Source organism: Ictidomys tridecemlineatus, chromosome 11, assembly GCF_052094955.1.
Source record: "Ictidomys tridecemlineatus isolate mIctTri1 chromosome 11, mIctTri1.hap1, whole genome shotgun sequence".
In the NCBI taxonomy this organism is placed as follows: Eukaryota; Metazoa; Chordata; class Mammalia; order Rodentia; family Sciuridae; genus Ictidomys; species Ictidomys tridecemlineatus.
The window spans coordinates 32966798-32981299 of record NC_135487.1 but is presented as its reverse complement, the minus strand read 5'-3'; the positions used below and the strand labels follow the sequence as shown (position 1 = coordinate 32981299).

Sequence of the window (14502 nt, the reverse complement as noted above, 5' to 3'; positions counted from 1 at the left end):
GATTGTTTAGATATAACACTAAAAATACATTTTTAAAAGTTGATATGTTGGGACTGGGACTGTAGTTCAGTGGTAGAGCACTTGCCTTGCAGGGTTGAGGCCCTGGGTTTGATCCTTAGCATCTCATAAAAATAAATAAATAAATAAATAAAGATATGTGTTCACCTACAACTGAAAAAATATATATAAAAAAGAAGTTGGTATGTCGATGGGAAGGACAGTAGAATGAGACACACATTATTACCCTATATACATGTATGATTACACTACTGGTGTGACTCTGCACCATGTCCATCCAGAGTAATGAGAAGTTGTGCTCCATTTGTGTGCAATGTGTCAAAATGCATTCTACTGCAAGATAAACAAACAAACAAATAAATACATAAATAAATAGTTGATATGTTGGACTGGATGAAGAAACTACAAACTTTCACTGTGAAAACCATTGTGATAACATAGATAATAGGTACTGGTATAGCCACTGATTATAATGCATTGAATAGGGTTTATTCTAATATGCATCTGTATTTTATACTGATATGAATAAATAAACAAATATAGTGGAATGAGAATCTGGCAACCATATAATACTTAATTCAGCCAAGAAGCACCAATGGGTACTAAAGCTATTGGAAAGTACTTTATGAGGAACAGGATATTTACATAGTCTCGGTATCTCTCCCCAAAATACTTACAAATTATAAAGGGAAAATGTATAACTTGACAGTAGAAAAGCCTGGCATATTACATAGAAAATGGATTTCATTGTGGCAAATTTGTACATACATATAACATACTTTAATTATAACTTACCTTTACCCTCCTTTACCCTGCTATTCCCTCCCCCTGATCCCCTTCCCCTTTTCTAATAGTCTCCCTTCTACTTTCATGTTATCTTCCCCCTCCCCACCCCTAGATTCCATAAGAAAAACATGTGATTCTTGTCTTTCTGAGTCTGGTTTGTTTTGTTTAACATGATCTTCAGTTACATCCATTTTCCTTCAGATGACATCATTTAGTTCTTCTTTATGGCTGAGTAGTACTCCATTATGTATAATACCACATTCTTTTTTACATTTATCCATTTAAGAGCACCTAAGCTAATTCTGTAACTTGGCTATTGTGAATTGTGTATATGATAAAATGGGTATGCAGATATCTCTATAGAATGCTGACTTTATGCGTTCAGGTACAGCTGGATCATATAGTAGTCATATTTTAGTTCTTGAGGAACCTCCACACCAATTTCCAAAGTGACTATACTTTCCCACCAATAATGAATATAAAAGTTCCTTTTTCTCTACATCCTTACCAGCATTTATTGTTTTTTTTTTTAATTCTTAATGATAACCATTCTGACTGGGGTGAGATGCATCTCCTTATAGTTTTTTGTTGTTGTTGTTGTTGTTGTTTTAGTTGTAGATGGATCCAATACCTTTATTTTATTTATTTATTTATGTGGTGCTGAGGATTGAACCCAGCACCTCACATGTGCTAGGAAAGTGTTCTACCACTGAGCTACATCTCGAGCCCTCCTTATAGTTTTTCTTTTCCTTATAGTTTTGATTTACATTTCCCTGTTGGCTAAAATACCCAAACACACACAAACACACACACACACACACACAAAATGTGCACACACGCACGCGCACACACACACACACCATTCCAGCGTATGAGAACCAGCCACAAGATGCCATAAGACTAAAGAAAGGCACATCCAGGATTTCACGGAATGCAGTTAATTGGGTATTTATGACAGAAGCATAGTCAAAGGTGGCAACAATATTAGTGAGTCCCATGATTTGAGTCAGAGGGAAGAGGAGGCTTATATAGCAGTCAGGACAAAAGTGATTTTTATCCAAGCTAGTGTGAACCTGGTTTATCTCAAACTAATTTCAAAGATATCAGACACGTTCCTGGAGCTTACAGCACCAGGCCTTGGTCATTAAACTCCAAATAACCTTTCTAATGGTTTTGTTTGCTTATAGAATGCCTGAGGAGCTGTGTGGAGAAAACAGACTAGGATTACTCAGGGGTTGTAAGGATGGTTTTGACCAAAGATGGCTACAGTCAGGTCAAGATAAATCTCTATAGAAACCCAAACTACTTTTTCATAAGTTGGATAGCTTCTAAAACCTGACCTTACTTTTTCATAAGTTGGACAGCTTCTAAAACCTGACCTTAACCAACATTAGGCATTAGTTGTTTCATAACCCTTTTCCCAGTCACAGATATTTCTGCTACTCACTAATATTGTGTTCCCTTTTTGTGTTGTTGGATGTGTTTTGTCAATTAAATTTAAGTACCTTATAAAAAATGCCCCCCAAATTGAAAATACTCCCATGGATAAAAAAAAGAAAGAAAGAAAAAGAAGCATCTACCATTATTAATAGCACAAAATATAGAGTTAAGAGTTAAGTTAAGGTGTACTTAAGTTAAGAGTTAAGATACACCTAAGAGGTATCTTACTAAAGAATATGGTGTGGAGGGCTGGGGATGTGGCTCAAGTGGTAGCGTGCTCACCTGGCATGCCTGCGGCCCAGGTTCGATCCTCAGCACCACATACAAACAAAGAGGTTGTGTCCGCCAAAATAAAAAACACCTAAAAAATAAATATTAAAAATTCTCTCTCTCTCTCTCTCTCTCTCTCTCTCTCTCTCTCTCTCTCTCTCTCTCTCTCTCTCTCTCTCTCTCTCTAAAAGAAAAAAAAAGAATATGGTGTGGAAATTCACACCACTTATGAGTTGAAAAATAGACAAGGCATTGAGGTTTTATAGTGTTGACAAGGACCAAAACAAATGAAGACTAGACAAAAAAATCTTAGAGGATGAAAAATGAAGATGTTGGGTGCCGGGTTTCTGTTCTCGAGACTAAAAGGCTCAGGGGTCACTCCAGTTACTAACTGGGCTGCACAATAACCATACAAGAGACACAAATACCTTTTTCTTTGGGGTTGCTGTGACGGCTCCTCTGACTTTAAGGGTCTGCAGAAAGAGAGAGAGAGCACATGCTGACCCCTTTTATTGAGGAGAAGCTATTCAAATGAGGCAAGGGGTCAGGTTTCAGGGGGCTGAGTCTATCTTCATGATGTCCACTGTCAGCAGGTTGACTGACACCTGGGTAGGCCACACCCAAGGGCACAGTAAGAGGAGGGGACACACACAAGGCACTTCCATGGAAGATTCTATCCTAAACAGGGCAAGGGTTTATATTACAAAGGAACAGGTGAGCATAGCTTCACCCATGGGGCTGTAGCAAGACACACCCATTTCTGTGACTGAGCGCCTCAGCACCCAGCTGGGGAGTGTAACTCAGTCACCCATAAGGTTGGCCTCCCACAGTTGGGCTCAGTGGTAGAAGATTTGTCTAGCATGTGTAAGGCCCCGAGTTCAAACCCTGGTACCACCAGAGAGAGAGAGAGAGAGAGAGAGAGAAAAGATGTTGACTTAATCATAATTGAATGGCTTCAATAATAAATGAGTATGAATATGTCACTGATTGGTTTTTTGGTCTTTAAACTAGAATATGCCATGAAGGATTAAACATTTAAGGTAAGCTATCAATGGATGAATGAACAAAGAAAATATGGCATATATGTATACACACGCACACAATGGGATGCTGTTGTTCAGTCATTAAAAAAAAGAAAGAAATCCCACCATTTGTGACCACATGGATGAACTTGGAGAGTATTGTGTTAATCGAAATAAGCCAGGCACAGAAAAACATTATCTTACTCATATATGAAATCTTAAAAAGTGATCACACAGGGACTAGGGATGTGGCTCAAGCGATAACATGGTCGCCTGGCATGCGTGGGGCGCTGGGTCCGATCCTCAGCACCACATAAAAATAAAATAAAGATGTTGTGTCTATCGAAAACTTAAATATTAAAAAAATTCTCTCTCTCTCTCTCTCTCTCTCTCTCTCTCTCTCTCTCTCTCTCTCTCTCTCCTTCACTCCCTCCCTCCCTCCCTCCCCTCTCTCTTTAAAAAAAAAAGTGATCATATAAAATAGTAGAATGTTAGATAGCAGAGGTTGAGGGAGAGAGTAGTCAAAAGATATGAAATTTCAGTTAAAAATGAGCAATATATTTAAGAGATCTATTATACATCATGGTGACTATAGTTAATAATGTATTCTCCCCCCCCCCTTGAGTTGAGGTCTTGCTATGTTGCCCAGGCTGACCTTGAACTCTAGCAATCTTCCTGCCTGGGTCTCCTGAATAACTGGGACTACAGGCATTTGCCACCATGCCCAGCTATAATATATTGTATTCTTGAAAAATGCTAAGAGAGTAAATGTAAAGTGTTCTTACCACAAAAATTATTAGGTACATGAGGAAATAGGTGTTAATTAGCTAGATTTAGTCATTCCATAATATATACATACTCCAAAACATGTTGTACATGGTAAATACATGTAAAATGTAAAAAAAATTTAAAATGTAAGAGATTTTAAATTATGTTTAAAAAAGCATTATGGTATAATCTGAAAATCTATAATGAAAAAACTTCTGCTTATCCTGAAGATGAAAATTATATTGACAGATTCACTAAGATTTTGGTTCTAACATATATGTAGGTCTGATGAAGCAACTCTGTTATAGCCTATATTTTTAAAAAATACACATTAACAGGGGCTGGGGTTGTGGCTTAGTGGTAGAGCACTTGCTTCACATGCATGAGGTACTGGTTTTGATCCTCAGCACCACATAAAAACAAATAAATAAAATAAAGGTATTGTGTTCATCTACAACTAAAAAAATTTTTTTTAAATGCACATTGACAGTGATTGATAGGCAAACACAAGAAGTTTTAAGAACAGTTAGAACAAGCTGAAAGTTTTTAGGATATGCCAAGGCAGCAGACACATAAGGCTAGGAAAGCCAATTGCCAAAATGTTCCAAAAGGTGTTCACAGTTTGTTTATTTTTGTGTACAAAGATGCATGGTTAATCAGATATTTTAACTAGTTCAATAATATGTACCAGTAATATGATTTCATTGCACACAGCTGGAATGTAATTGGATTTATTATTTCTATTCTTCACATCTCCCTCTTGAACTTTTTGTGAAAATAACATTTGCACCATTTACTTTGTCTGATTGCAACATCTATAATACAGCCTTGTGACCAAAACATTTTACTGCCAATGAAGAATATGTGTTTTTTATTTTTCTACTCTATATTTGCAGCACTTGACTCTCAAGTCTTCCTAAAAGAGTTATTGCAGAAGCTTGGAAAGATGTTTCTTAATGATCCCACTTACATAGTTGTTGATATTTAGAATTATTGTTAAATATTTAACATACTTTGTTTGAATTAATTGAAAGTGAACCTACCTGTAGATATAGACTTTGAAAGGTTTTGTGTCACTAATGAGAAGATATGTAGTCTTATTACACTAGAAAGTGTATTTGCTAAATAAGTCATAGCTTTGCTGCTCAAAGTATGGTGAGAGAATCAGGAGTATCAGTAGTATCTCCTTGAGCTGGATGGAAATGCAAATTCTCAGACCCAGCTCCAGATCTACTGAATTAGCATCTCTAGGGGTTTAGCCAAATAATCTGTTTTAACAAATTCTCCACATTACTTTGTGATTACTGAAGTCATAGAAGCAGTGATTTAGAACAGCTGATATTTAAAAAACACTGAATATCTTAAGTCACGTACCTATTGTATAAATACCCTTGTATGATTAAAAAAATTGCTAAAATTGTGTTAACATGAATAAGCATAAGACCAGTAGTGATGATGATGATATGTAATACATATGGAAAAAAATCTCCATAAACTTCATACAGGGCAAATATGAAAACAGTTACTTGATCATAAATAATACACACTTTTCAGTGAAAATAGATTATAGTTCTTTACTTAATTGAAGAGACTGCTTATGTAAAAATCCATATTAATGAGACATGACCTAGAACCATACCTTTTTAATTTTATTTATTTTTTGCCATACTGGGGATCAAACTCAGGACTTTGCACATGCTAGGCAAGCATTCTACCACTGAACTGTACCACCCACCAGCGCTACACATAAAGGCCACCTATTATATAATGTTGCTTCATCATTAAACCTATTCCTTGCCCAACTTGAGTGACCAGTTCTAATCTTCGGTGACAATAACAATACTTATAAAACCTTTTTTCCACAAAACCAGAGGTCCTCAAGAAACCTGATGAACAAATACTTATTGCAAGCTTAGTTTAAGGTTTTATTAAATATTTAGATTTATTATACTATCTTATTTATCATTTTACTACTATATGAATGTACTATCGTGTAAATTTTGCTCCTCCCTACTGTGAGTATTCATATATTCCCTATGGAAATAGTAATGTGTTTAATTATGAGATGCTGCCCCAGACCCACAGAAAATATTACGATTGATACACGCACAGATTATCTTTCTGAAATTTGAAAAATTCTAAGTTCCAAGACACATTCAAATGAATAAATAGAATAGTAGGCAATCAATCCCTAAAAAACAAATGCCGAATGTCTTCTCTGATATAAGGGGGGTGACTCAAAATGGGATAGGGAAGAAGAACATGAGAAGAAGACTAACACTAAATAGGGAAGAGAGGTGGGAGGGAAAAAGAGGGAGAAGGGGAGTTGCATGGAAGATGGAAGGAGAACCTCATTATTATACAGAATACATGTATGATGATGTAATGAGAAAGAGAAAAAAAGTGTGTCACATTAGATTGGATAGAGAGAAAGGATGGGAGAGGAGGGGAGGAGTAAGGAGGATAGGAAGGGCAGCAGAATAGAATTGACAATATGATTGATGTATGTACATTCCATGTATGTATTATATGTCAAAATTCGTTCTGCTGTCATGTATGACTAAAAAAATAAAGAACTTTTAAAAAAAAGAATAGTAGGGGGCTGGGGATGTGGCTCAAGCGGTAGCGCGCTCGCCTAGCATGCGTGCGGCCCGGGTTCGATCCTCAGCAGCACCACATACCAACAAAGATGTTGTGTCTGCCAAGAACTAAGAAAAAATAAATAAATGTTAAAATTCTCTCTCTCTCTCTCTGTCCCCCTCTCTCTCTCACTCTCTCTTTAAAAAAAAAAAAAGAAAAGCAGAGGACAAGCAAAAAAAAAAAAAAGAATAGTAGGCAATCATGTAAAAGAATAAGAAGTTCTTTATGTATCAATATGATATAATCTCTGAGATCACATCTTAGAGATACATGATATGTGGGAAATAACATGCAAATCTTTGTCTGTACTATGCTATCATTTGATTTTTAAAAAATATTTATTTTTTAGTTGTACAAAATATCTTCATTTTGTTTATTTATTTTTATGTGGTGCTGAGGATCGAACCCAGAGCCTTGCACATGCGAGGTGAGCGCTCTACCACTGAGCCACAACCTCAGCCCTATCATTTGATTTTTTAAGGAAGAGAAAATGATTTTCTTGTGGCTGGGATTGTGGCTCAGCGGTAGAGCGCTCACCTAGCACATGCGAGGCCCTGGGTTCCATCCTCAGCACCACATAAAAATAAATAAATAAAGATATTGTGTCCTGCCAACTGAAAAATAAATATTTTTAAAAAAAGAAAATGATTTTCTTAATATATATAGAATATACTGAAAAAATGCAAAAAAAACCTGATAAAATTGATTGTATATAAAGTTAGATATGAGTGAATGAAGAACAAATGTGGAAGAGAAAGAACTTTTATTTACCTTTTACACCTTTTGAATATTGAACCATGAGAATATTTAATTTTGGGGAGGGGGTTTAAATTTTTTTAGTTGTAGATGGACACGAAACCTTCAATTTTTTATTTTTATATGGTGCTGAGGATCAAACCCAGTGCCCCACACATACAAGGCAAGCACTCTATCACTGAGCTACACAACCCCAGTGCAAGAATATTTAATTTTAAAAAAATTATAATGTCAATAAAAAGTTTGCAAATTGAAATGCAGAGAGAAAAATGAATAAAAAGACTATCTGAGAACTGTGGGACAATTACAAATGGTATAACATATGCGGAGTGGAAATATGAAAAGGAAGAGAAAGGAGAAGTATTTGAAATAATATTGGCTTTGAGTCTTCCAGTATTATGACAGACACCTAAATCCAAGAAGCTCACAGACACCAAACAGAATGAATAATAAAAATATTCTAGGTATATCATATTCAAAATACAAAAAAACAATGACAAAGAGAAATCCTTGAAAGAAACCATAGAATAAAACCACCTTGCCTATAGAGAAATAAGGGGGAAAAATACATCAGACTTCACAAACTATGCAAACAAGAAGAAAGTGGAGTGAAATATTTAAAGTACTGAAAGAAGAAATGATCAATTAGAATTTGGTATCCAAGTAAATGATTCTTCAAAAATAAAGTGAATCCAACTGTATGTTAAAAAGATCATGCATCAGAAGAAGTGAGGCCTATACCTGGAATGCATGGATAGTTATTACCATACAAAAATCAATTATGATACACTAGATTAACAGAATAAAGGATACAAAATCTCATGTTCATCTCAGTAGATACAGAAAAGGCATTTTCTAAAATTCAACATGGAACAGGAATTCTCATGAAACTAGGAATAGAAGGAAATTATCTCCACATAATAAAGCTCTATGTGAGGGCTGGGGATGTGGCTCAAGCGGTAGCGTGCTCGCCTGGCATGCGTGCGGCCCGGGTTCAATCCTCAGCACCACATACCAACAAAGATGTTGTGTCCGCCGAGAACTAAAAAATAAATATTAAAAATTCTCTCTCTCTCTCTCTCTCTCTCTCTCTCTCTCTCTCTCTCTCTGTCTCTCTCTCTCTTTCTCTCTCTCTCTCCTCTCTAACTCTCTCTTAAAAAAAATTAAAAAGCTCTATGTGAAAGATTCTTAGCAAAAGTACTACTCTTGCTCTTTCTATTCAATATAGCAATGAAATCCTGGACAAAATAGTTAGGTAAGAAAAAGAAATAATGGTCATCTAAATCAGAAAGGACAAAGGTAAATTGTCAATTGTTTGCTAACAATATGATCTTACATATAGAAAACCTTAAAGATGTCATTTTTTAAAAAACACAAAATTGTTATAATTAATCAATATATTCAGCAAGGTTATAGTATGCAAAATCAACATACAAAAATCAGTTGAATTTCTGTATACTAACAGTGAGCTACCAAAGGGAAATTTTTCCAATCACATTTATCATATAACACAAAAGAATAAAAGGCCTGGGAATAAACTAAGCAAAGAAAGTTAAATCCTTGTGCAGATAAGTGCTTAGGCATTACCTTCCCTCCCTGGAGTGCTCAGGAATACTGAGTTTGAAAGGAGAGATGGCATGTTCTTTTAACAATGAGTGATAAATTCACTATGATCAGATCCAAAAGTGAGGAGATAATAGGGGGATATGGACAGATCAATAAGCCCTTGATGCTAAAGGATCTCATCTATCGTCCCTTGGTATCTGGGAAATTCTGGAACCCCCAAATGAACACCTAAATCCAAGGATGCTCAAATCTTATATAAGATGAAGTCATGGGCCAAGCACAATGGTGCACCCTTGTACTCTCAGGTACTTAGGAGGCCTGAGTCGGGAGTACTGCTTGAACCCAGGAATTGAGGCCTAGCCAGGACGACATAGCAAGGTGCTATCTCTTGGGGAAAACAGGCAAAATAATGAGAGCCATCACATAGTGATAAAGGAGTCAATTCATCTAGTGTCAACAATGGTGGTGAGGGTGCATGATATAGTCTTCCATGTATCCTTAATGCTTGGGGATTAACCAGCATTATTAACTAAAAGCTGTTAAGTTTGCCTAGTTCAGTGAAAGTGCAAATACCCTGTGGAATGCCCAGAAGGACCTAAAAGCCCTATGACTTCTGAGTTCTGGACTGTAGAAAATTTTAAAACTACAATATGATTAACCTTGAGGCTCTAGTTCATAATCCTATGTATATGGACCATAGTTTGCTCTTCTTTAATATGGGATATGAGCTCACAGAATCAAAGTCCTGGCTTGATTTAATGCTTCCAGTATGAGCCCTTGAACAAATAAAATTGACTTAATGTAAAGAAAAATGAAAATGCACAAGCTGCAGGCTGAAAAATTATTTGAGAAACATCTGATAAAGGACTTGTATCCCAATACACAAATCAACTCTTAAAACTCAACAATGAGAAAATAACCCAATTTAAAAATTGTTTAAAGATCTGAAGAAACACTTCCCTAAAGAAAATACACAGATCGTAAACAAGCATATGAAATGATGCTCAATCTTTTATATAGGGAATTCCTAATTAAAACAATAGAGAGATAATGCTGCATACGCTGTTAGAATGCTGCAATCCAAATGACACTAAATACTGGTAATATGTGGAGCAACATTGCTGGTGAGAATGCAAAATAGTACAACCATTTTGGAAGCTAGTTTGGCAGTTTTTTACAAAACTAAATATAATGTTACCATATGATCTAGCAGTCATGCTTCTAGATATTTAGCCAAATGAGTTGAAAACTTATGTCCATACTAAAACCTATACATGTTTATAGTATCTTTATTTTTATTTTCCCAAAATTGGAGGCAGTCAAGATGTCCTTTAAAAGATGCATTGATAAACAAATTGGGTGTATCCATACAGTGGAATATTATTTAGCAATAAAAAGAAATGAACTTGGGATTGGTGTTGTGGCTCAGTGGTAGAGTGCTTGCCTAGCCTATGTGAGGCACTGGGTTCAATTTTGAACACAGAGTATAAATAAATGAATAAAATAAAGGTCCATCAACACCTAAAAAAAAAATTTTAAAGAAAAAAAGAAATGAACTTTCCAGAGGGGGAGAGATAAATGGAAGTGGTATTGGCCAAATTATATTGTTATATTGTGTGAACATATAAATATGTAACAAGAATTGTGTCATTGTTTACAATTGCAGTGTTCCAATTTTAAAGGGGGGGGGAGAACTATCAAGCCATGAAGAAAGACATGAAGAACCTTAAATAACCTTAAATGTGCATTGCAATCTAAAAAGGTTACATGCTCAACAATTCCAGTTGTACATTCTGGAAAAGACAAAACTATGGAGACATTATAATTGCCAGAGGTTTGGGAGAAGGGGAAAGGTTTAAAAAGGTGAAGCACAGGAAACTTTGAAGGCAATGAAACTTTTCTATGTGATACTGTAATTAATGGCAGGTCCATGACATTATGCATTTGTCTGAACCATAGAATTAATATGATACAGAATGGACCATAACATAAAGACTTGAGTTAATATAATCAATATTGGTTCATCGCATCTACCACACTGTGTAAGATGTTAATAACAGGATGTATGGGAATTCTGTACTATCTGCTCAGTTTTCTGTAAATATAAAACTGGTCTAAAAAGTCTATTAATTTTAAAGTCACTTTTAAAAAATAATAGAAGAATAAAGGAAATCTATTCTATAATCCTGATACTCAAATATTAACTATTACAAGCCAGGTGCTCTGGTGTATGCCTGTAATTCCATCTACTCGGGAGGCCAATGCAGGAGGATCACAAGTTAGAGGCCAGCCTGGGCCAGGTCTTATCTCAAAAAATAAAAAGGGCTGGGGATGTAGCTTAGTAGTAGAGTGTCCCTGGGTTCCATCCCCAGTATTTAAAGAAAGAAAGAAAAAGATAATTATTATAAGACATTGGTATAAATAGTTCTAGAGATTTTCTATTTGTATTTATGCACATACACTACATACACACTGTTATTTATCTTTTTTGTTAGAAAAATGGAATCATAGACTATTAACTATGCACAAATTGTTTATAATTTCCAAAACAATCCTGAAGGTTACAGTTCTCATTTTACAGAAGTAGTAACTGAATTATTTAATGGCTATACCAGATTCAGTACTCAGTATATTTTACTCCAAAGCCTAAACTCATGCCTCTTTGACATTATCAACAACTGCAAAGCAAATCATAAGACATAGTTTTGTTGTCTTTAGTTCACATATATACCCTTCAAAAGATACACTAATTTTTATACTGCCTTCATGAAACAACCATTGTTTCATATGGTGATACAGTTCCTTAACTCCATGTACTAGTTCTTTGTATAGAATCTTTGTCTATAAAATAGGAAGTGTTCACCTAGCTCCCCATTTCTCCAGAAAAAGCAAATAGTGGCCAGGTACAGTAGCGCACACCTATAATCCCAGCAGCTCAGGAGGCTGAGGCAGGAAATTTTCAAGTTCAAAGCCAGCCTCAGCAACTTAGCAAGGCACTAAGCAACTCAGTGAGACTATAAATAAAATACAAAAATGGGCTTGGGATGTGGCTCAGTGGTTAAGTGCCCCTGAGTTCAGTCCCAGGTACCAAAAATATGTATTTATGCACATACACTACATACACACTGCTATTTATCTTATTTGTTAGAAAAATGGAATCTAAAAGAAAAAAGAAAAGAAAAGCAAATAGTGGGATCAGCATAGCTGGGCATGGTGGTGCGTGCCTGTAATCACAGAAACTCAGGAAGCTGACATAGGAGGATCACAAGTTCAAGGCCAGCATTAGCAACTTAATAAAATAAAATAGGACTCAAAATGAATAGGAGTGGGTACATTGTTCAGTGGTAAAGCACACCTGGGTTCAATCCTCAGAACCACACACAAATGAACTACATGCTTGTTTTTATTATTTTGACAGTTATTTGGCTTCTGGCCACCTGTATAAGAGGTTCTCAAAATTTAGGTGTTCAAGAAAATTGATTTAAAAAAAAAAAGAAAGAAAATTGTTTTTTATCTCTAAAAAGCCTAAGGATATAGTGGATGAAGAGTAGGAAAAGGTGTAAAGAAGTGAATTCATATGGATACCTATATACAGAATGAGCTACCAGTGAGTTCACTGGAGACAGCTTGGCTACCCAGAAGGGATGGTATCATTCAGGAGCATTCTACAAATTGATATTTCAACCAGTATTTATTGTGATCAACTGGCTGCCTAGGGAAACTTTAAGGCAAACCTTGTCACTGCCCCTTCTCTCAACACCTTCAGGGGATACTCTGAGACTCCGAACTATTCTGGAAGCAATACAGAAGCACATCCATTCTTCCTCCCTCATCTTTAAACTGGCCCAAGATGCATTCAAGATTGCTACTCCCACGGACAGTGGTACAGACAGCACCTTGCTCAACGTAGCCCTGGAGCTAGGATTACAGGTATGGGGTAGGAGTTATCTGTTCCCAGGCTTCTGGTATAGTGACAATTGGCAGAAGATAAGATCCCTAAGGGGCTGAATGTGGACCAAGTCTGGTTCTTTGTCCCCAGAACACAAATTCCAAGCTAGACATAAAGCAAATTGGGTTGTAAACTGGGTTTCATTTTTACGTTAAGGCCAGAAGTAGAATAGCTTTAGGCTATAAGGGATCCCCACCTTCTCCCCACCTCTCCATTCTTCTGAGCCAAGCAAAGTATAGGAATTTTCTTTGTTATGGGTTATTAGAGAAGCTTCTTATCTAAAGAGAGTTGTCAAGCAGAAATTAAACCTGTCCATACTTACCAGGGGAAAGAGCACTGTTTCTTTTATTTTCATTTTTTGTATTTATATTTAGCTGTAGTTGGACACAATAATGTATTTTATTTATTTATTTTTATGTGGTGCTGAGGATTGAACCCAGGATCTTGCATGTGCCAGGCAAGCACTCTACCACTGAGCCACAACCGCAGCTCGCAAGACCACTGTTTAAGGCACCAAAAAATATTTGTTGCATGAATGAATGGCAAAAGGAAGTGGGGAGAAAGAGATCATAATAGTCAGGCTTAGCCAACTAGATATGCCTCCTTTGTTCCCAGGTGATGCGGATGACCTTATCAACCCTTAACTGGAGGCGCAGGGAAATGGTACGATGGTTGGTGACCTGTGCTACAGAAGTGGGTGAGTCTCCCACCTCACTCTACCCCCAGGGAAATTTCTAGTACCCCTAGGGAAATTTTTAGGCCCAACTCTTGAGACAGGCTAATGAGCTGTCACATACCCATTCCTTGTGTCCTAGAAAAGGAGAGGCTGCTGATAGGAGAAAATGGCCTCTATTTAGTCAGTTCAAGCTCTGCCCTCCCTGGTTGTACCATGTCCTGAAGTCAGCAACACTTAATTATTTATTTATTTTAGGTACCAGGGATTGAACTCAGGGGCACTCAACCACTGAGCCACATCCCCAGCCCTATTTTGAATTTTAATTAGAGATAGGGTCTCACTGGGTTACTTAATGCCTCATTAAATTTTGAGGCTGGCTTTGAACTCACAATTCTCCTGCCTCGGCCTCCCAAGCTGCTGGGATTATAGGCATGTGCCACTGTGCCTGTCTCAGCTGTACTTTAATCCTCAGAGACAAATCTGAATGATGCATTTTCAGCCCCCAATACTCAGGTGCTCCCTTAGGAGGTAGTGGGGCCCAGTGGTTTAGTCCCAGTCCCTGCCATGCTTTTGAGAAACTTCAGACAACTTGGAGGCTTAGGATATCTTCC

At 36.6% G+C, this 14502-nt stretch overlaps 1 protein-coding gene across 3 annotated transcripts in view; it reads left to right on the top strand.

Moving 5' to 3' along the window:
- Zswim5 (zinc finger SWIM-type containing 5) overlaps nucleotides 1-14502 on the top strand; it is a 179384-nt gene that overhangs the window by 161738 nt on the left and 3144 nt on the right. For all 3 annotated transcript variants that reach the window (XM_078026154.1, XM_013363190.4, XM_078026155.1), the window contains 2 exons: nucleotides 13033-13196; nucleotides 13831-13912. In XM_078026154.1, the coding sequence (XP_077882280.1) occupies nucleotides 13033-13196; nucleotides 13831-13912 (246 nt within the window). The remainder of the gene's footprint in view (nucleotides 1-13032; nucleotides 13197-13830; nucleotides 13913-14502) is intronic.